General features: G+C 41.3%; 1 protein-coding gene across 2 annotated transcripts in view; it reads right to left on the bottom strand.

Moving 5' to 3' along the window:
- DOCK2 (dedicator of cytokinesis 2) overlaps window positions 1-23,951 on the bottom strand; it is a 494,284-nt gene that overhangs the window by 344,256 nt on the left and 126,077 nt on the right. For both annotated transcript variants that reach the window (XM_034779264.1, XM_034779265.1), the window contains exons 24-25: window positions 11,594-11,664; window positions 9,600-9,706 (exon numbers count right to left, since the gene is read on the bottom strand). In XM_034779264.1, coding sequence (XP_034635155.1) covers window positions 9,600-9,706; window positions 11,594-11,664 — 178 coding nt within the window. The remainder of the gene's footprint in view (window positions 1-9,599; window positions 9,707-11,593; window positions 11,665-23,951) is intronic.

Raw genomic sequence — 23,951 nt, 5'->3', positions numbered from 1 at the left:
CTTTGGGAAGCCAAGGAATGATGCTCAGTCAGCTTTTCCTAATTCTACATGTGGAAGGTGGTCTAAAAAGTAAGAGCCATTATGGATTGTTCTCTGAAAACATCTGTTCCATATGCAGCACTCGTCAAAAAAGCTATCAATATTAGGAACCATTAGGAAAGGGATAGATAAGATAGAAAATATGATGCCACTATACAAATCCATGGTAAACCCACACGATGAATATTGAATGCAGTTCTGATCTTAAAAAAAAGATAGTAGTATTGTAAAAAGTATAGAGAAGGGCAACAAAATGATTAGGGGTATGGAACAGCTTCCATATGTGGAAAGATTTAAAAGACTGGGACTGTTCAGCTTGGAAAAGGCATGACTAAGGAGGAATGTGATAGAGGTCTATAAAAATCAATGATATGGAGAAAACAAATAGGGAAGTGTTATTTACCCCTTCACATAACACAAGAACCAGGGGTCACCCAATGAAATTAATAGGCAATAGGTTTAAAACAAACATGAGGAAGTACTTCACAAATGCAGACAACCTGTGGAACTTGTTGCCAGGGGATGTTATGAAGTTCAGAAGTATAACTAGGCTCAAAAAAGAATGAGAGAAGTTCAGAGAGAAGAGGTCCATCAATGGCTATTATCAAAGAGGGTCAGGGACGCAACCTCAACCCTCCACAGATTGCCCAGCCTCTCCAACAATTCATGATGGCAGGATGCAATATGAAGTAAGCCCCCCTATATAAATTATTAGTTTTTCAACTGAACTTTTCTTAAAAAATAGGTAGAAGCTTTATGTTCTTCTCATAGCTGTGATACAATGGACCTTTTATTGATACCTTTGTCTAGTTTATCATGCACAACAACACTGACAAGTTGAAGCAAGAGGAAATGTTTATGAATGTGCAATTTTTCTGTAAGACAAACAGTGTCATCAGGAATCAAATGCTAACAAGACTGTGAGCCACTCAATACTTGTCTGAGGGTAGGATGACCAGATAGCAAGTGTGAAAAATCAGGACAGGAAGTCAGGGGTAATAGGTACCTATATAAGAAAAGGCCCCAAAAAATCATGACTGTCCCTATAAAATCAGGACATCTGGTCACCCTATCTGAGGGGAAAATCTAAAGAGTTTTTATGGCCTATAAACGTTAATACAAATACGAAGCTGGAGATTTTATCTAACACTTTGAAAAGGTGGAGATTGTCTAACACAAATCTAGTCTGTCCCCTCACCCGCCGAGAAGGGCAGTGATTTGTCTTTTTAAAAGGGATCAACAGCCAGTAATTGTGCAACTTTTGCTGTGTTGTCTGTTTCCATAAAGTTAGGTTTCCTTGTCTGCAGTCTTACTTAATAAAGATTTTTCCACCTTTTTTGAGCCACAAGGAAGAAACAAAACCAAGTCAGCTTCTTGGGTTAAGCCCCCCCAAAAGCCATACATCTTATCAGGTGAATCAAAGGAATCCTTTGCTATTTTACAAAGAAAATTAGATATTAACCAATAAAAAATGTATTCAAACAGTTAAAGTGGTAAATAGAAATACCAGTATGTGGTCAACAAAAACCTTTATCAGTAACACTGGGAAATGGGGAACCAGTGAAGTTTCGATTTTTCCAAGCAAAGTACTGACTTGCCTTGCCTAACTGCAGAATTCTCTTGCTGGTGTTATAATTAGTGTGGGCTCTGACAGCACAGGTTCACTGCTCACATTCAACAGGACTGTCAGTTAGGAGCAGCATGGGAGAGCGCTCAGCTAATGTTTACATTATGGCAATTCTACACACAACCTTTTAGCCAAAAAACAGCACGTGTACTTCCCCACAGTAAGATTTTTCTTTTATTTTCTTTGTAAGGTGAAAACTATTTTCCTCTTATCTAGGGAAAGAATATTTTGAGCACTAAAGTTTGCTACATTTGTGGGGTGCTCCACTCAAAGAACCAGTGCTTTGCTTTGAGGATATAACTATTTAAGTAATATAATTTATTACCATAATTACAACCAATTTTCATTTATAAAACTCATGTTAATATGTGCTTTTAGTTCATATCAATTTTCCTGCACAGAAAATGTATTGTTATGTAAATTATTCCCTCCATTTAAAAAAAAAATCTATGGGTAACCTCTTTAATACAATATCAGATGGGAAACTACGCTGATGTTCCCTAAAGCACCACTATCACTTCTGCATCACACCGTCCAGCATTGACAAAAATAACAAGCTGGAAAATGTGTTTGCATCAGCTGTGCAACAAAAGCAGTACTGCTTTAAGAAGGGTCTTCATGTTGATGCTCTCAGAAGAGCTGTCTTGTCCGTGAGGAAAATGTAATTTTAGGTACTGGTGTAGTGCAGATTATGGTGTGCGAAAGGTAACTATCTGAAGATTTGCATGACCTGGAGAATTCCCAGGATCAAAATATCCTAAGCAATTTTTCAAGGACTGCACTGATTGGGATTATAGGACTCACATAAAAATAAAATAACGGAAAGCTACCAATGCACTGCAAGGAGGCCAAAATGAAGAATGGTGGTAAAAATAGTCACAGTAGCTTTGCCAAAAAAAGAAAATTATTCCCCAAGGCTGAAGAAACAGAAACGATATGAAGCCTATAGGCTGTTTTCTTAGTGCTTGTACAGGTATTGTAAAAGAAGTGATTATAAACTGATGTGACATGCAAAGGGCCCAAAACACTTGATGCACTTCAAACATCTGCCAGATAAGGGGGTTTTGTTATACATAATGAGCATCTCTCCAGACTATTAGAAAGTATGTAAAAGCAAATAAATAAATAAAGAGTTAAAGAAGAGTTCTAGCTATAAAATTTGTTTTGACAATAAAAAGGCAGAAAACTATGCCTTGCATAGAAGTGTGTTGTTCACTGACAGCAGTTTTCAGAAGGCCTTTTGAAGAATTAAAGAGCCCTTGTTACCTACCCACTATTGACATGCAGTCACCTCTGGAGTACATGAGGGCAGCCATTACAAACCCTGAGACAACAGGTCAAGGTTGAGGTGTTAGCTAACATGATCTTAATCATGGCTTTGCACCTAGTGTAGGCATTGTTTTTACTCCTTTAAAAATGTGTTAGCTGGTTGTGATTAACCCAAGGGTTGACCAAGACCAACTAATACATTTTAAAGGCGTAATAACAATACCTACGCTGGGTGCAAAGCCATGATTAAAATCATGTTAGCAAACACATTTTCAGCTATTTTCCTAACCAAGAAAAGGCCAAAGGTGTCAGCATTACACAGTTTTATGACAAGAGCACCACCTCCAGAGACAACATATTTGGAACTTATACTGTGTGATGAAGAAAAATATCAAAGCGGCTATAATAGTTAAAAGGAATTTATTCAAATGACACTAACAAATGAAATGAGTACTTAAAAAAAATTACTGTACTTGCTTATGCAGTGTATGCAAAGTGTTCAGATTAACATATCCAAAAACAACTTAGACTGAGGTTTGCTTAAATTTTCTATGTGCATTTCTACAAGAGTACATGCTCTTTCTGTACCGTATTTTATTTTTGTGAACCTAATATCAATATCTTTGAATCTTTAATACAATTAGCAAAGCACTGACTTTGAAATCACATCAGTGCTCATTATTCCTCACATCTCCAAATGCTTACACTTTATAGAAACATATTGACTAATCCAGATTTTCAGAAGTTTGCAAAAGAGATGCTATTCCAGTCACAAGACTATGAAGGCCCATAGATATCAAAGTAAGCATGTTACCCTGACTTGTACAGGCTGTTATGAACATAAGGCGCCACACATTGAAACTGTGGGCAGAGCCTATGCAAAGATTCATGCAAAAACCCCAGCCATATTTGTGTGCACTATTATCTCAGTTGCGTATACAAGGACTAAATTATGGGTCTCCCTACCTGGGCACTATAGAGGTGGAAATAAGACGCAGCAAGTTCTTTTGAACACTGGGCACACCTGCACAAAAGCATTCGAGGAGCACTATGTGAAAGACTGGAAAATGAGGGCTGCATCACTGAATGACACAGCCTAACATGTGTGAATTAAACTAAAGCAGGGGTGGGCAAACTTTTTGGCCCGAGGGCCACATCTAGGTATGGAAATTGTATGGTGGGTCATGAATGCTCACAAAATTGGAGTTGGGGTGCAGGAGAGGGTGAGGGCTCTGGGGTGGGGCCAGAAATGAGGAGTTCAGGGTGAGGGAGGGGGCTCCAGGCTGGGATAAGGATTGCAGTTCGGGGGGACTGGGGTGAGGGTTCCAGCTGGAGGTGCAGGCTCTGGGGTGGGGCTGGGGATGAGGGGTTTGGGGTGTAGGATGGCACTCCAGGCTGGGACCGAGGGGTTCCGAGTGTGGGAGGGGGCTCCGGGATGGGGCAGGGGATTGAGGCACGGGTGTGTGTGTGAGGGCTCCGGCTGGGGGTGCAGGCTCTGGAGAGGGGCTGGGATGAGGGGTTTGGGTGCAGGATTGTGCTCCGGGCTGGGATCGAGGGGTTCAGAGGGTGGGAGGGGGCTCAGGGGTGCAGGCTCCGGGCAGCTCTTACCTCAAGCAGCTCCTGGAAGCAGCAGCATGTCCCCCCTCCGGCTCCTACACGGAGGCATGACCAGGCGGCTCTGTGCACTGCCCTGTCCGCAGGCACCACCCCTGGAGCTCCCATTGGCAGCAGTTCCCGCCCAATGGGAGCGGTGGGGGCGGCGCTTGGGGCAGGGAGTGCATGCAGAGCCCCCAGGCTGCCCCACATGTAGGAGCCAGAGGAGGGACATGCCGCTGCTTCCAGGAGCTGCAGCACACGCGTGCGGAGAGTCCCTGACCCCGCTCCCTGGTGGGAGCTCAAGGGCCAGATTAAATCAGCTGGTAGGCCAGATGTGGCCCGCGGGCTCTAGTTTGCCCACTCCTGAACTAAAGTCAGCTAAGGCCACTTCACTTCTGAATTAGAGCATTCACACAGGGGTTTAAAGCTTCTTAACTAGTGCACTTTAAACTCACACCTTTGGTTCACTCAGCTTAACTTTCCTGAGTGTTCCTGCGTAGATATGCCCTTAATGACCATCCAGATGCTATTATCACCAGCCCATATGGAATTATTCAGACAAGAATCTTTATGTGTAATGCTTTTTATGCGGAATTTTGTATAAAAGTGTTTGGATAAATAATTCCTAACTAGTAGTTCATTACTACTTTTGCCATAGCATTATTATATGAAAGCTGTTTTGAGTAATACCAACAATATTAATTTAGGAAAGAAATGGCAACTGAGGTTATAAACAACAAACATCCTCTCTCCATGGTTAAACTTTATTTACTCATTTCACCAGCCTCAAGCATCAAAGCTTCTGCTTGAGCACTGTGTCAGAGCTCATTTTAGCAATGTCAAAACACTTTGTCTCTCATACAAACAGCACCACCAACATAGCACTGAGAAAGAGGACTGTGTGCTCAAGATGACTGACTGAATTGGCTAAATACACTTGATGGGTGACTATAACAGCTGGCTTTGATTTCACCATTCTGGGAAGCTTACATTGAGTTTTAAATTTTTTTGTTTGTTTGTTTGTTTTAAATTAAGCATTGCAGATGACAGTCAGTTTGTTTTTAACATGTAGAACCTACACACAACTACCAAGAGTCACATTAATGTTACTACAGGGATAACTTTGTTGGTAGGAGAAGGAGAGGAGGTCATCTGAGGTTGTTGTGCCCCAAGCAAATTCCCTGTAACACACCGGGGAGCGAAGATGCACTGATTGGCAGCCCTTACATCATGTGCTTAAGAGCAGCAGTCCACTCTCCCATCCAAACAGCCACAGGAGTATAGAAAGTAAGGCCATGGCTACACCTAGGTCGCATCCTGTCTAGAATGATGTACAGTGCTGGATGCTCCTTAACCCTTTTACTCCTGGCGCATACTCAATCAAGTGCCCCTCTTTGAATGAGTATGAGGGGTTGCTATAACAGACCCAAAAGAAGGTTGATATACCTAGGTCCCATAGGAATCCTCCCAATACAGAGGAGTTAAATTTCTCTTGCCCCTTTAAAAGATTATTTTAAGAGTCAGTTAGCTACTCTCCTTGCACGGTAGGTGTGAAGTTCTTGGATTGATTCTCTGGCTCTGAATATGCTGGAATAGAATGATGGAGAGCTCTGTTTATCCAGCAAAGGAAATATTTGGCTGGAGACTCTAATGGAACTTAGCTAAAAGCATAAAGATTAGGCAGAAAACAGATTGAACCAATACCGTCAGTAAAATCAGAATTAGATTTAGGCTGCTGCTTGAAATCTCTGGATATTCTCACAGTTGGCAACACCTGGTGTTACCGGGAGATGAGGAGGAATTCAGATCTTTACAGCCTGATGTGCTGTACCACTTGCTGGTATCTCACACCTATATGCTCAGTTCAGTTGCGCACAGATATTAAATATACTTACACTGAGTAATTTCTGGGAGTTAGCCCAGCACAGTCCACTTACTGCTTGTCAGTAACATTACTTGTTCCTTCCCACACAAGCATTTTTATCCCAACTCTTTCTATTTGGCTTTGTAATTTGTGACTTACCAGTTATAATGCAACCAACTGGAAATATGATGAAGAGACTTTCACATTCATTGCAGCCTCCTACAAGTACCTCTCTGTACAACCTCTCTAGCCAAGAGAGTTTTTGTTTCTGGCAAATTGTCTGTAACTACTCAGACTTCTTAAATCGCTCTAGACATATTTACTGCAGTTCAATTATGTACACAAAACTTTGATTGCAGATTAGATGCTGTTTCACTTAGATTTAATAGCTTGAAACAAGGTGCTGATTTGGTTAATATGCAAGGTTTTAATTATAAGCTAGTAGTCAAAAATCAAAGGCTAAGTGCATGAAATCACTAACAAGAGTACTGATTAAAGACCGCATAATATTGCATAGAAAACTTGAAAATTTTATACAATACTTCATGACTGCTAACTTGGTTAAACAGTCCTCAGTGTCCTGAAAACACAATGGACTTGAGATGAAGTATCTTGTTACTATTTTAGCTAACAATCTAAGTCTCGCCCTCAACAGCATGCACCCTATAGAAACTCCATGACAGTGCTGCATTTCCATCTGTCCATGGTGCTTAAGTCTGTGCCTATGACTATTCTGGGAACATTGTACAATGCGATGAGCAAAAGCATTCCACTCTGGCATGCGCCTCTACAACACCATACGGAGTCACTGTTGTTATTGTCAAGTTCTCAGGATCATGACAGATTTGTTTTATAAATTGTCACAAGTAGAAACGCTGAGCAACTAGCAAACCATTGGAGCAGACTAGGTGCACTTCCCAAGTTACTGAGGCTTGCTCAGCTCCAATATGAAGCCAAGAGAGCAAAAAGCTCAGCTATTCCTACAAAGGACGGAATAGAGCCTTATTTGTTATTCGTAGTGAGGCACAGTTCTTGGCACTGAGGTTAAAGAAGCCAGTCAATTAGGCCTGATGCACAATACTTTTTTTGGCAAAAAGTTCCCACCTGTGGTAGCAACAGTGGGAGTGCTAGCACTGACAAGGCTGTTGTGAGCACTGGCATTTTTAACGCTGTCATTTACACCTGCTTGGAGCAGAGATACGTGACACAGTGTTAAAAGCCACTGAGCCTTGCCTGCATGGTAGCTTCCTCCTTGTGGAGGAGCTACACAGTGGGTGAACTAAAGATGCTAAATTTGCTAGTGTAGCAAAGTCAAAGAATATCTTTCCCTTTAACGAAGGCAACAAAGAACGTACAGCAGTGACTTAACCTCAATTTCACTGAAGACTCAAATAGACTAATTAAAAGAAGATTTATTCAGGAGAGAGAAAAAAACCCAGATAAAAACACCTGGGACAACCCATCAATAGTTTTATACTCAGGAAAAAATTAAGCTTAGTTGGTGCAGGTAATCAAAGTGAATATTTCACATATCTGGTTATTTTTCCCATCACCCCTCACATGTGGCAGGCGCACATGTCAGAAGCACAGTCTATTAGAAGTGTCCTCCCCACTTTTTTCCAACCCTATGGTGTTATCAATGTTGTCATAACACTGTTATCCTTCTCAAATACCTCCTTTTAAAGGGACATGACCAGGTTTCTCCATTCACGGGATTATTGGTCTTGCTAGGGTTGCCAACTTTCAGATTGCAGAAAACTGAACACCCTTGCCCTGCCCCCTGCCCCACCCCTGCCTTTCCCCTTCTCCGAGGCCCATCCCCCACTCACTCCATTCCCCCCTTCCTCTATTGCTCACTTTCCCGCACCCTTGCTCACGCGCTCATTTTCACCGGGTTGGGCAGTGGGTTGGGGTGTGGGAGGAGGTGAGGGCTCTGGGTGTGGGCTCTGGGGTGGGGCCACAAGTGAGGGGATTCAGAGTGCGGGGGGGGGTCTCAGGTTGGGGTAGGGGGTCAGGGCACAGGGGGTAGGGCTCCAGCTGGAGGTGAGGGCTCTGGTGTGGGGCTGTTGATGAGGGGTTTGGTGTGCAGGAGGGGGCTCTGGGCTGGGGCCAAGGGGTTTAGAGTGTGGGAGGGATGCGGGCTCTGGGAGGGAGTTGGGGTGCAGGAGAGGGTGCGGGGTTCAGGCTCTGGGAGGGGCTCAGGGTTGGGCAGGGAGTAGGAGTGAGGGAGGGGGTTAGTGTGCAGGCTCAGGGAGGGTGTTTGGGTGCAGGAGGGGGCTTGAGGCTGGAGCAGAGGGTTGGGGTCCAGGAGGGGGAAAGGGGTGAGGATGGCACTTACCTCAGGTCACTCCTACAAGCAGCCAGCATGTCCCTCTGGCTCCTTGGCGGAGATGCAGCCAGGCAGCTCTGCGTGCCGGCTCCGTCCAAGGGGTCACCCCCACAGCTCCCATTGGCCAAAGTTCCCAGCCAATGGGAACTGCAGAGCTGGCACTTAGGGAGGGGGGAGCATGCAGAGCCCCCGGCCACCCCTCTGCCTAGGAGCCAGACATGCCGCCATTTCCGGAAGCCACTCCAGGGCAGGCAAGGAGCCTGCCTTAGCCCGACTGCACCACCAACTGGATTTTTAATGGCCCAGTCAGCAGTGCTGACCAGTTGAAAACCTGATGCCTGGCAACCCTAGGTTTTGCTCTCGTTTCCTCTCTCCTCCCCTGCCCTTGGCCTCCCACCCCCAAAAGACTGACCTCTGTAATCCCTGTATTGGACAAACATTTGGGGCAAATTTTTCAAAAGCATCTAACTGATTTAGGAGCCTAAGTCCCATTTGCAGAAGTGATTTAAGAATTTTTTTAAATGTTACCTCTAAATGTTCTTATATTTCTGTACATCTTAAAAAATGGATTTGATGGTAGCCACAACAGGTTTCTCAATCTTCACATTTTACCACTAAAATAAGCACTCACAAACAACCCTTCCCAGGTCTAGCTAATTCTTCGTTCTGGTCTAATGACCATGCCTTTGCAAACTAATTGTCTTGGCCAGAAGGATCAACCAGAAGCCACCTCAATCTGCTTTTACAGATAGAGGACTTACATAATTCTTATCATTCAATCTACTCTACGTAAAATAAAATTATGGAGAGATTAAAAACTCCTGTGTCAATCTCAAACACATTTACTTTAAAATCTGAAGGCAATTTGGATTTACCTTGTTTTTTAAAGAGGTTGCTGCGTACTATTTCATTCATGGACTGCACTTTTTGCTTCTGTAGTTTTACTGGTGGGATGCAAGTGTAAAACTCATACAGTAGTTGGCTGCAGATAAGGGGAAATATCACAAATACAATTTAGATTAATTTCTTATGCTAATATGACAGATAGCAAGAGCAGTAACTACTAAAATACCTCTAATGCTTAACAAATATATTCAATACATTTCCTTGTATTTTGTTGTGTATTAAGACTGCTATCAGGGGAGCAAGATCAACTGTTAAGAGGGAAAAACTAAGTGTTAGGCATTTTTGCCCAAAGATTAACACTTGACATTTTTGCCCATTGCGCATGTACAATACAATGCAGTTTTTGGCCCACAAATCTTCTGTCATCTATCAGGAAGACATCTATTGTCAGCCAGCCAGAGTCGTGGCCTTTTTGGTAGTGCCACTTATGCTCCAAAAGTGCATTGCTTTACTTGCTAATTCCACTCACTGAACAAATGTTTGAAAAGTAGGCCTAGATGTTAAACTGTATTATAATACACTCTTAAGGATACAACTCATTATCTAGAATATTTCTTCTTCTTCAACACTTAGTTAAACAGTTGGCCATAGTGATCGTACGCCATTTGGTCCATTCCTGCATGACGGCCAGGGATTGATGGCCCGAGAGTCCAACATCAGAACAGACTTGATGAACTCAGGTAATAGTGGGTCTGCTTCTGGGCCACTTCCACCCCTCAGTTGGTGGAATTTTATCCCGGATGTTATTAGCCACCCAGAGAACAACATTCACCCAAATATCTTGTGGCATTCTCACTACATGTACGCAGATAGCATCTTATGCTTTTCAGACAATGGCCCCAGTACTCTGTGGACTGGAGCAATCGTAAACATCTGCATTACAAATTAAGTGATTCCATTTTATGCCCAATATACGATGTTGGCATTGTGTGTGGAAAGCATCCAGTTTTGCCCAGTCTGAGTGGCACAGTGTCCATGTTTTGCAATTGTACAACAGTACAGAGAGGATACAGCTCGAATAGATCCTGAACTTGGTTGTCATGCCGAGATGATGTTGATTCTATATTCATTGTAAACAACACATGACAGATACTTCAAATATGCTTCAAATTGAACAAAATGAGCTAGATCCTTAACTGGTGAATACTGACTGTGACAAAGTTCCTCCTCTATCTTGGTGGGTCCTGCGCTTATTGGCGGATTTTCTTGCCTCAGAGATTCACCATGTGGGTTGGGGAACAGCCCAGAGACCTTCCCCTCTGGAAGAACCCACAGTCCAGGTCAATTGGGAGGTTTGGAGGGAACCCGGGCCCGCCCTCTACTCCAGGTTCCAGCCCAGGGCCGTGGACTGCAGCTGTCTATAGTGCCTCCTGTAACAGCTGCATGACAGCTACAACTCCCTGGGCTACTTCCCCATGGCCTCCTCCAAACACCTTCCTTAGTCTCACCACAGGACCTTCCTCCTGGTGTCTGATAATGCTTGTGCTCCTCAGTCCTCCAGCAGCACACCCTCTCACTCTTAGCTCCTTGCGCCTCTTGCTCCCAGCTCCTCACACTCGCACCACAAACTGAAGTGAGCTCCTTTTAAAACCCAGGAGCCCTGATTAGCCTGCCTTAATTGATTCTAGACGCTTCTTCTTAATTGGCTCCATGTATCCTAATTAGCCTGCCTGCCTTAACTGGTTCTAGCAGGTTCCTGATTACTCTAGTACAGCCCCTGCTCTGGTCACTCAGGGAACAGAAAACTACTCATCCAGTGACCAGTATATTTGCCCTCTACCAGAATCCTGTACCCCACTGGTCTGGGTCTGTCACATGACATAGCTATATTGATTTAAATGGTGCTATGCCTATTTATAGTGGCTAAGAATCTAGCTCGATATCCATATTGGACAGAACTGACACTTTTGCATGCAGACAACATTGGACACAACTAACAAAATGCTGTTGAATAGCAGCTCACCTAAGTAACTTGGCATCAAAGACTGTTTCAACATCTTGGAGGACCGATGGTATATACTTCAAGGCAGCAACCTGAATTGACAAATATATCATGTGTTAATTGTGAAAATACCTGTACGTATATGTCCTCTTATACTGCTCAATTCCATCTAATACCCTCAAGGTACAATTAATACAATGCAATAGCAATACATAGCTCTCAGAAACCCAAAGGTTTTGGCCAATAATGAAATCCTTCCACCCTCTCCCCAGGAATGGTTTCACTAGTGGAACTGAAGAAGTGCACACATTTCAATGAACTGAAGTGAACTTGGACTTTTCCTCTACCTTGCTCTGAAATGTCAATTCTTTATACTCTGAATTTCTCCATGGTGCAGGGGGCCAGAGTAAAGCCTTCTGTAACACATATGCCTTATGGTGATATAATGCAAGGGGCCTGGAAGCACAATAGCCATGGAGTGGACTGCACACACTATGCACACCTCTGACAGAGTTTCTAATGTTGCCACAGCAGAAGGTGGCTTTACAGTAATGCAAGCAGAGCACAAGCCAGAGGCCACAGGATCCTCAGTTACACCAATCCAGCCCCCACAAGTGTACCCGACAGGTTGCACAGATGAGCTGCAGTTGTTTGGCCAGCCCACAAGCTGTAGTAACAGTCATTGTGATGTTGCAGACCCTGCAGAAGGGATGAAGTTTTGTGTCTCCTCCCTATCCATCTTTCAAGACTTTACTGACATGGCGCTCTAGGACTCAGGCTTTTTACTTAAGAGGTGAATTTCATCTTGTAAGATTTCTATTCTATTCTGCTTGTCAAGCAATAAAAACTTGGTAAAAGTTAGTCATGAGACAAATTAGACATGTGCTACACTACCCTCCCGAGTGGGCAATAGCACACATTGGTGGGCAATAGTGTATGTCTGATGTAATCACCAACATCTAACATCAACTTCCTTGAAGAGAAGATCAAAACCCACATTGTTCAGTTCCCCTAAGATTCCTGCAAGAGGGATTTGATATACTCAGCCTCTGGAAACAAATATTTTTAAAGCAACACATAGTTCATAAGCTCATGATAAAGAGCAGAAACATTCAAACATTAGACCACCATGCATGACCATTCAAAAGTGAAAGCTTCATAGGGGCATTAGCTTTTATTTTTCATCCTCTTAACCTAATAAATACTAAGATCTGCCTCCTAGGATTAGTGCATCTTTCAGATATGGAAACTATCCTATTCTATAGTTTCTGGTGATAGACATACATTTCTCACTTATCGTACGTACCCAAAGGATGCACTAGTCCTCTTGCTGGAGGGAAGGTGGAGAGATGCTTTTGTAGTTTTAACAAATTCAAAATAAAAGCACAGTTTTAAGTTTAAGAAAAGAGAGTATTTTAAAGTGTACTTTAAAATTGTTAAAAAAGGAGAACTTGACCAAAGTGCTGCAGGTACAATACAAGGCTCCAGCACATCCACTGTGGTCTCTCATCTCCTCCTCTTCACCCCACCAACATTGTCAGCCAACATATAGTATAGAGATTTATGAGAGGTTAAATTCTGCTTTTGTGTTTGTGACACCATTTATTATTGAGGGACTGCATCCAAAGATAGCTACCTTCATAAAAAAGAATAATCCAAAGATAGTGTATGTCAGAGATAGTTATCTATAGCAAAGAACCTGGTATGAACTCTGCTGCATTTCATTTTTTAAGTGCATTCATACCTGCCTAAAATCTCATTAATTGTGCTATGTTCACTAGTCATGGACACTGGTTATTCACAAGCTCTGCCACCATCATAAATTAAGGGCAGCATTTTGTGTAATAATTCTGCAAACTGTAATTTGCATTGTGTAATACACTAAATCCAAAGTAAGGGAACTAAGTGTATATTAAGTGGTATTTTGGCTAACAACTTCCTGAACAAAACTACAAAGGCAATACTGGCATTATTTCATTTTGAAACACTAAGGGCTTGTCTACACTACACAGCTTTTGACGACACAGCTGCGTCATTACAGCCGTGCCACTAAAACTCAGGCAGTGTAGCTACTGTTTGTCGGCTCTCCTGCCAACAAAAAACGTCCACTCCCAATGAGCGGCATTTGCATTGTTGGCAGGAGAGCTCTCCTGCCAACAACGCGCTGTTCATTCACACTGGCATTTGTCGTGGCAAAACTTTTGTGTTTCAGTGGGGTGGGGCGTGAGAGGTTTAACACCTTTGAAAGACAAACATTTTATCGTTCAATTGCCAGTGTGGATATAGCCTAAGTGTTGCTTTTACTAGTATCATTTAGGTGAGAAGCAAGTTTCAGCAAAAGACAGTCTTAACAGCTGATGCAGATCTATTTTACTTACTAAATTGCTCCAGCTGTCGGTAGGCCCTGGGCTATAGGAAAGGGAGTCAGAACATATGCCTAAAGCCATGGGTTTCATAGGTGCATACTGTTGACTCTGCTGTGTAACAAGACACATACTAAACAACTGCCTAACCTGCACATAGAGTGTATCATCCGCTCAACAGGGTACTATTGAACATTTGCTATTGCCTTCACACACAAGTATGTGGAATCTGCTCTTTACATTGCCAACAGCAATCATTCCTGTCTGACTTCCATTGTCTGCACAGACCTTGATAAAAGCAGTGACTGACCATACATCATCCTGACTCTTACTTTCTACACTGACAAAGCACAGAATCTGAAATAAACTAAAAGCATAACTTTTTAGGAAAACTATACAGCCTGTGGATATTTAAACTCTAATAAATAAAACTAATTAAAAGCAAATGTGTTTTTATAATGAGAATTTGGAACTCATGTAGAACTTTTTAACTTATCTTTAAAAAGGTAAGAAACATTGCCCCCATTTTATAGATGGGGAACCAATGGGATGTCAGTGTTAACTGAAAGCTTGTCTATATAGAGTTGTATCAGTCAAACTTAATAGTGTGATTTTAAAATGATTAGTTAAACCAGTAGAAAAAGGTTGTGTGGACACTTGTTTCATCTTAAGCCAGTCTTGTTCTGGTTTAATTTAAATTGATTAGGAACAGGTTTAAACTAAACTGAAATAAGCCACTAAATAAAATTATCCACATAGGGTTTTGCACTGGATTGGTTAACCTAGGCAAGTTTGTGCATTTTTGACTTCCTCAAGGTCATGCAGGGAGTCAATTGGCAGAGCCAGGACGAGAGCCATGTATCCTGACTACCAGTCCAGTGTCCTTGCCATTGCTTCCCAAGTAATGGAATGTACAGATATATATCAATTGCATTTTAATAAACATCAAATCCAAAATAATTCTTTATACTTGAGCATGCCACAAAAAAAGTTTTAAGGGGTTGTTTCCTTATAAAACATGCACTTTATATTTAAGAACTTAAAGGAAAGCTGGAACAACTTCAGTAAACCCAGAAAATTAAGCATTTGAATGGGGGAGAAAACCCTACTGTCAAAGTGTTTGGTAAGGAACTTTTTCATTAAAATTAGCTTCTCAGTCTTTTTTGCTGCCAGCAGATCTCTTGCTAAATCATGACAGTTTGTGACAAACACTATTTAAGCCAAAGGTACAAGAGCACAGTCCAATGTGCATGCTGCTTTAACACAAATCAGACCCGTTTTATATTTAAACAAAATATTTGAGATTTTGGTGAAGTTGTTCTGATACATTGCTATGAGAACAAGATGGCAACTGAATTACAATTTCTAACAGTAGGTGCTAATAAATTTTCTGTCACGTTAAATAGGTCCGATTATTCAGTAAAACTCAGTTACTTTATCTGATGCAGGATTGGGCTCACATGGTCTTCTTCAGCAAGCTGTCCACCAATGACAATCTCCCACCATAGACCCCCGTGTCATTTGAATAAGAGCTAGGATGTGTACCTTGAACTCTAATTTTAATTAAATACTCCAAACTAAATGATTCCCTCCAGCAGGAGAGCACTTGGATGCAAGTTTCATGAATAAGCTCCCCACAGAATTCCCTAATCATCATTCCTCAGATGGAAACTGGAGAGGTTTACAGGTTTGGGGGAAGAGGGGAGATTAACACGGGCCTCCAGATATCCAGTAATCCACAGGGAAATGCTATGAATTTAGGAACATTTTCATGAGAGATCTGTCCATCTGCCCTATCTTTCAGGTTTCCCATTCCCTTGCAATACAGCTGGTAAGTGTAATTCTGCCAGGGGCTGACTATCTACGTTTGGACTTCAATGCACCTACAAGGCATGGAGTGGAAAATAATGCTGAAACTGTCAGCATTGACTCCAGCTACAATTCCCAGAGGTTCCATGGGTTTAACACATCAAGTGGTCATGCTAATTTCAGTCCCTTAATGCCTAAAAAGAAGCAAGAGAAAACTTTTTAAAGAGCATCCCACAGCTGATATTGGGTGAGAAATTATCAACATTGTGTGTAATTTTAGAACACTGTTCAGAGAATTTTGGGCTACAGCTTTTTATTCAGTTGAGCACCCATACTGCATTTCCTTAAACAGAAAGTCTGCAGTCAACAAATCACTGAACCTTAGTAAACAAACACGATAAAGCATCTACTAACATCAGCTTTTGGAATTTGCATTTGTCAGACTTCTATAACCTGATTTCAAACTGAGGGAAAAAGTCATTCTAACTATCCCACACGTAATTAGAGTCTAGACACAATACCCTTAAGCATGGGCATTGCAAAATATATGAGATGAGCATGTGAAATATACACTATTCCCACTACAGCATCAATATTTCAGCTTTTTCACAACAAATTTATGTATGAGAATGATGCAGAGAGACAGTTAAGATAGATTCACTATGATGTACAATGTAAGAGGGGAGCCAACCCTTGAATATTTTCACTGTAGAAAAAAAGATATAGTCAAGACCATCACGGACTAGAAAGCACAATGAAATTATGGTCATTAATAGGAATTAATTGTCATGGATGTTCAATTCCCGCCTCTACAAAGACCCAAGAAGAAGAAATGGCCTGGAGCAGAGGGCTTTTGAAGTTTCTTTGTGCTAGTCATTCGACAAGCATTCACAGTTTGTTAGGACTCTGTGGCAGACTACTATCCCCTGGATAACTACAAGCATCACTGAGCTTCAAAGCTGAAATATGTATGTCAAATACTTTTTCAGTTTTGCAGAGATAATGTCACTCAAGTGCAAGACCCAACACAACCCTTTTAAGTTCAGAGTATGCCAACATTCAGCACCAACTTGCTTGTTAAAAAATTAATTCTAAGAACTAAGAACAGAAATTCCTTTGAGTTCTCATCTAGATTTTTAAAAGTCACAAAGACAAAGATTTCATTTACATTTGAGACTTTAGTTTAATATGGTGGCCAACTTTCTTTTAAAAAAAGCCAACTGGAAGAGCAAGGATGTTATTGATTCAACAGGAAATACTTCTTCCACAGCTAAGACTGCACAGTACATCAAGCCACGATAGTCCACCTAAAGATAAATCTTCCACTCATGGCTGTACCAAATTGCAGCTCTCAACCGTGCATACAAGACTTGGCAGGGTAAAAGGAGCCTTGTGTGCCAAGCAGGGATCAACTACATTTTAAGCCCTCACATGAAGACTCTTCCTGATAGTGATGTAGGGATATTAAAGAAGGTACTAACAGTGATTTCCCCAAGTGACAGTGACCCCCCCATAATTTGTCCCCCACACTTTAAAATCCAACAGTTTCACCAAGTACAAAAATCTCTTGGGTCTTCTGTTAAAACTTGTAAGCTACTGTCTGTAGAAACCATTGATTGTATCTGTCATGTGAAAGATACTTTATCACTATGTAAAACTTACAAACAAGTTAATTGACTTTGTTCTTGAAGTAATTGATACAATGTAAACAAACACTATAAGCCGTTAAGTGACTTTCACTTCATTGTAACAGCAACGGCTCCTAGGAACAGACCCCCACCCTCTGTGATTAAAGGGCCGGGAGTCTCAAATGAATTAGCACACACCCCAAAAGTGGTGGAGATAGTAAATTAAAATATGGTTAAGATATGGAATGTATGTTGATGAATGCTTGATGTACATAAATGGTTAGGGAGGTGCCAGCCTAGAAAGGCAGTATCCATCGGCCGAAGAATGTGTAAAGTGGACCACCTGAACCCCCGGAGGGTAAACTGGGATCTACCCCTTCACCTGGAAGGATGAGAAACACAAACTTTGGACAGTGTGGAGCCACCAGAAATGTGCCCAGGAATGTGCCATCTGCTGATTGAGTCAGCAACAGCAGGATGAAACAGCTCCCATAGACTAACATAGGAATTAATTCCTATAAGAATGGACTCTCAAGACTGAGGATTTTGAGTCTCTGGCTCTGCTGCCAGCCTCCAGGAGCATCAGGTGCACCTGACACAGACTCAGCTCCATCCTCATGACCAAGATACCTGGCCAGTAACTTGGCATGAGCAACTTCTAGGCTGGTAACTAACTATAACACCTATACAGAACTTGAATGAATGATGGTGTGAATGAATCTATCTATCTATATATATGTGTGTGTGTGTGTGTGTGTGTGTATAAGGAATAAGTAGTGATAGGAATAAGTAGTCAAACAACGTTGTTTACTTTTATCTTTTGCTTTATCATTACATTTACAATAAATGTGGCATCTTTGCCTTATCCGTCTTAATAGGATCCTGCTGGTTTTTATTCTATTGGTATAACAGTGACACTAGCAATGCTAGCAACCTCAAAATGGGATTGGGAGGGGAACACACACTTCCTTACAGGGCTATAAAATGGTGGGATAACTGTTGTGATCATTCGATCTACAAATTTACCCTAATTGGGAGCGCCACTGTATAAAGTTTAGGTTCAAAAAATGTCACAGTAACCTACAAAAACAAATGTTGATAGGAAAAGGTTCAAATATGAGACAAAGACTGAAATGGTCCAAACAAAAAGGCCTAGTGACATAAGCATAATCTTAACACAGTCTTTGAGTTGATAAACAAGAAGTGTGGAACCAGAAATCAGTCAACTAAAATTGTTGTGTCAGATATCAGGCCTAACTGGTGGACAAAATAATAGGAGTGGAACAGCGCATCACTTCTTTAAAGGACCCTAAGAGAAAGATACTTTGGGAGATAAACTGGCTATTAGAGTGAGCTTCACCATCATGGCTTCCAGGTCCACAGTCTCCTGGGTCTTCTTTATCCTAATCCTGAGACACACCCTGGCCAAATTAGCTACAAGATTAATTTGGGATCACAAAATGCCTTAGAGGCACATTTTTTTCTAACATGTGCCTTAACCGCAAGGCGCACTATGTCTGCAAATGCTAATGAGAATAAAAGGAACTACAAACCACCTATGAAAAATAGGGTATCCCCATATTATTGAGGGACACAATACAAATAAGGAAAAAAGAGGGTGGACACCTTCATGCACCAGCGCAGAATGTTAGGTGGAGTCAAAGTCACAAGATAAAAGAGGGCTCCCAGATTGGGTAAAATGAGTTCTCTTTGGAAAAACCCCAGCAGGAACCGTCCCTCTACTGATGATCAATTGGCAAGGCATCCATCAGACCTTACAAATATCATTAAGCATGTGAGTATGGACTATATTTGTAACTTCTGCATAGGTCTTCATAGGATTTCTATATGCTGGGGTAATCATAACCTTTCATTAAAGTTATACTTGTAAATGTATGTGTGGTCACTATCCTTGGTCTAAATTTGAAGCAAGTAGCAGAAGTGACTTTCACTCTGTTGAGCTTCAAACTGTAACCACCAGAGCCGAACCCATTCTGGTGTAATACAACATTACTAAATTCACTTTAAATAAAATAAAAGGCTGCATACTTTACATTTCAAATGATTTCTGCCCTTCTTTTTTTGTATCTTTAATTCAAGGTTTACAAGTTTTTTAATGGGTGTTTGCCTTGGTATTAAATAGGTTGAGGTCTCTGTATACCATATCCCAAACCTTGTTTAAAACGCTTTAGTGTTAGTAAGTCACTGGGTTAACACCTTTGACTCTTTGGGCCATATATGCCATCTAAATTAACAGCATGACTCAGCAGAAATGCATTGGCAGCCATCAGCAGGTCAAATCTATCAATACAAAAATAGCCATGAGCAAATGTAACCAAAAAACAAGCCGCAGACTGGGTTTCAACCCAGCAGTCTGTCCTTTTTGCTCTTTACACAACAATCAGGAACTACATGGTAACACAGGGATCCAAGTAAGTATATACAACATGCAACATCTACCTACATATGTACACTGCTACTATGGCAGGGATTGGGGGTTTCCTGAAACACAGGAGACAGTGAGGCCACTAGAAGGCTCACAAACTATTTAAAATGATAACTTGTGACTCTCCAGAAGACCTGCTTCCATGTTCTTCCTTTAAGCATCTGAACAATTTGCGAGTGGGGAGGATGTAGCTGTCATTAACTCTGAGTATGGAAAACCAGACAGTGTGCAGAAGTGAACACCTGACTGTATCTCTGGCACCTCCATGTTTCTGTTGCAGTAGTGTGGCTTCAAAATGATGTGGTGTACACACACACACACACACACACACACACAACTGAACCCTCAAGTCCTCATTCAAGTCATTGGCATCTGCTGGGTAGGAATGAAGTATTTGGCCCATTTAGAACTACAAGGTTAATTTTTCAGCAGGCTAGAAAAACCTCACAGTATTACAGAAATTTATGTTATACTCCTCCAGCTTACCGGTACGTTTATCTTACAATCTTTATTCCCTAACAAGCTTAGCTTCATAATAACCCTCATCTCCAACAATTCTTTATACATATTCATGAAACCTAAGTACCCAGAAGATTAAAAGACCATTTTAAAGAGTCACCAGGGCCCTGTTTATTAGGCTGATTTTATTTGTTGTCAAGGCAAGTTTAACAAAATTACCATGCCATCATCTATTGTACATCACAAATCAGGTATCACTGTTGGCACTTTTCCAGCCTTATTTGCACCTAAACAAATAATCAAGCTGCCTCCGGACACTTTTAAATGGTTAGGCTCCAATGCTCCACTCCACATCCTGACATAAGTGAAGAGAGTCACATCATTGTGTGGTGTACTCCTCTCCTCCCACTAGGGACAGCAGCTCCACTGGTGGGCAGCCAGCAGCAAGTGACATTTTCCAATGCTGCACCTGGCTCCTAAATGCTGGAAGAACCATGATATCTAAGAGCCAGCTGCAGCAGGCAGGGCTCAGCAGCAGGAAAAAAAGACAAAGAGGCATCCACTTGGATATGAAGGTCACTTGGGATCTGCTGTTTAAAGGAGTAATCCATAGCTTTTGGGAAAGGAACAGAGTCCTTACTTTTAATTAGAGGTTGGTGGGGTGGTGGTAAATAATGGAGGGAAACATGCACACAGTATAAAAGAGATACCAATGAACCAGCTCCAAGAAACCTGGGCAAATCATTCAATATTTACTACTTGTCAGAAACGCAGAAATCCACCTCCTGAAGGTCATTTTTTGCCCTGGCAACCAATTAGAAAGGGAATTTGACAGCTCTGCATTCCCAAACACAAACAAGAGCACTCCTACCATTGAGATAGGGCCATTACTGTATATCTGAAAAAAGAAATCCACCTCCAGGAGTCTGGATTTTATGCACAAGCATCTAGATGGATGAAATGGCACAATGGAGACAATGAAACTGACAGGTGAAGGATATACAGGGAAAATTGACAAAGTGTATAGAGAAGTCAATACTGTAACATTAACTGGGTCTTGATCACAGATATTGAGTTTCAGTTTGCTTTGGAAAGCTATAACTTTGACAAGTGCAACAAGCACCAATTTAGCACAGTTTCTAAATGATTCATCTAGAAGAGTACTACAGAAATGTGTGAGACTCCCTAAAAGTCGTCCCTCAGCTGTACCTTCACTACACACCATCTTAGTCATCTGTGAGTCTGCTTCATTTCAGAACATTGTATTTAAAGTTGCTGAGTATCTGATGTAGTGGTTTCCCAGATTCCAAAGATGGGTCAACTCCAGCCCACATGCTTGCTTTCATAATGTAGGAAAGGTTTTATGTCAGCAAAGAAACCAGGATATTGAAGTGATGGCCAAAATACTATATCCTGTAGGTAAATCTGTTGTGGCTATCGGTGAATAAATAAAGCTGACTTGTTGTTTGACTTGCAATCCTTCCTGATGCATTTTGTCATTACTGGAAGTGAGTGCTTGATCATCTCTGCATTTTGGGCAACCATTTTACAATCACTCCAAACAGACACTGGCCACAGAAAGGTGTCAAAGCTTTCATGAGTGGAGCTATAAGTCTCCTTTATACAGGCAGAGAAACACATGTTTTCCATTGTGATGACTGCCATGACTGACAAGTCTACGGAGATTTAGAAACACTTGCAACCACCCAATTTTGAGAAAACAGCCCTTGAGTTTTGTGCATCAGGCCATAGAAGCTCTTGCCAAGCATATAGATAATGTGGAGTCTTGCAGTAATCAGCTTAGCATAATTTCTGAGCAGTATTGCCTATCTTTTGAGGACACCAGATCCCCTGGTGGAAAATGGCCATCCCTTGGGATGGTTGTTTCCAGGGCTTTGGCTAACACTGAAGCATGTACTTGGAAGTCTTGTTCCATTATCTACTACTCTGCCACCTATTTGTTACTCTCCCTTGGTAGGAATGGTCCCACCGTTAGCAGCTGGTTTTAATGATGGGAAAACTAGATTCTCTTTTGCTGCTTCACAGGAAGTGTTTTCAAGTCAGGAGCGACAAGGATTCTTGAGCAGTGTCCCTCTTGGAACTGATCCAACCACCAGAGTGATCTTAAGGCCAATGATTCTTTTTCACCATATTCTCAAGATAGCTTTACAGAAAGAATTTCTCCTGGGCACTGGCTTTTCCAGTGCTAAATCTGACACTTCCACCTCTCTCACGAGCAGGGAAAATCTAAGCAAAAGTTAACACCCTTGATCGCCGAGATTTAAAGTAGTATTCCCACACCCTTTATTATATATTCTAGTTTTACCATTCAGGTGGTCAGCTGATCTAATTTTGAGTCAGTTCACGTATGCATTTGCTGTGGATTTCCCTTCTAGAGTCTAGCTTTTCTAATATACACTTGGTACTTTATTTCTTGCTGCAGAACCTGAGTTAAAAGGCATTTCTCTTCCTTGAGGTCTCAACCTCTCCCTTTGAGTTCTTTAAATATTCATTCATTGATCATTATTTATTGGATTTAGGCATGTTTAAGGCAGTTCTACCTTCCAGACAGCTATATCTTTTAAAATAATCTGAGTATGAACTACCAATTTTGTGCTGAATCTATGATGTTCTGATAAAATCAGGGGCTCAGCCAAACCAGATCTGCCTTGCTCTGTCTGGGCTTAAAACAAAAGCATTTATTTTTATTCTGAATCATACAGTAGTTGAAGAGGATAATTAAACATAACAAAAGGCATGTTTATATGTGGAAATTGTTTCTTTACCACAAAAAATACCTTTTTCATACTTGATATAACTCATTAGAAAAGACAAAATTCATGCTTAAAATTGTTGTAACTAACAAAAGCATAAAAACAGAGTACAGATAGTCATTCCATCAGTTTACCATATCACTACCTACTTATTCCAGTACATACACACCTGTACCGCCTTAAAATTCCTCATGCCCTGAGGGAAAGGAACTTTTAAATATTCTTTTATATTTTCAAAACCATACTCAATGGTATTCACCCTGCATGACAGCAACTCTTCTGCCAGACAGGTGCAATTTTAAAATTCCAGCACAGTATATGGAAATCATCCTCTTAAACATGAACAATGTATCCATAAATATGTATGGCAATATTACTGCTACTATGTATATCTTTTAAATCACTGTTGCAGTGTGGCTAATTTATTTTTTTTATGAGTAACTCAGTTGGCTGCAGAACCAAATTCTGTCTTAACTTCCACTCCCATCCCACGTAACCCAACATTAATCAAATGTGGGATAGTGGTCCCTTATTCCCATCGCTAATCCATTTTCCACATGGAACAAAAGATATTCTGCTTATCTTGGGGATGACACAAATTGCTAACTAGACAAGTTTCCCATGGCTAGCGGAATTCACTTGAGTTGTTCAGTCTGATCATGAAGCCTGTTTTTCATTCTTGTGAAAACAAAGAACATTTTTAACCAAAATGTTTGCACTCAAGCAGAACTAAAAATATCCCCAAACATTGTCAGGCATCACGTCTGTAAAATTTTGTTCATGTCTCTATTAGAAACTTCATTGAAACAGCCTAAGTTCTGTTAGAAAGTATCAAAAGATTTAAAAGATGTGATTTTTAACATCTCAAAGTAAAAGAGCCAGGATTAAGAATCCCACAGG

The sequence above is a fragment of the Trachemys scripta genome, chromosome 8 (genome assembly GCF_013100865.1).
Source record: "Trachemys scripta elegans isolate TJP31775 chromosome 8, CAS_Tse_1.0, whole genome shotgun sequence".
NCBI lineage: Eukaryota > Metazoa > Chordata > Testudines > Emydidae > Trachemys > Trachemys scripta.
Note: the sequence above shows the minus strand (reverse complement) of the source record. Positions and strands in the feature narration are given on the sequence as shown.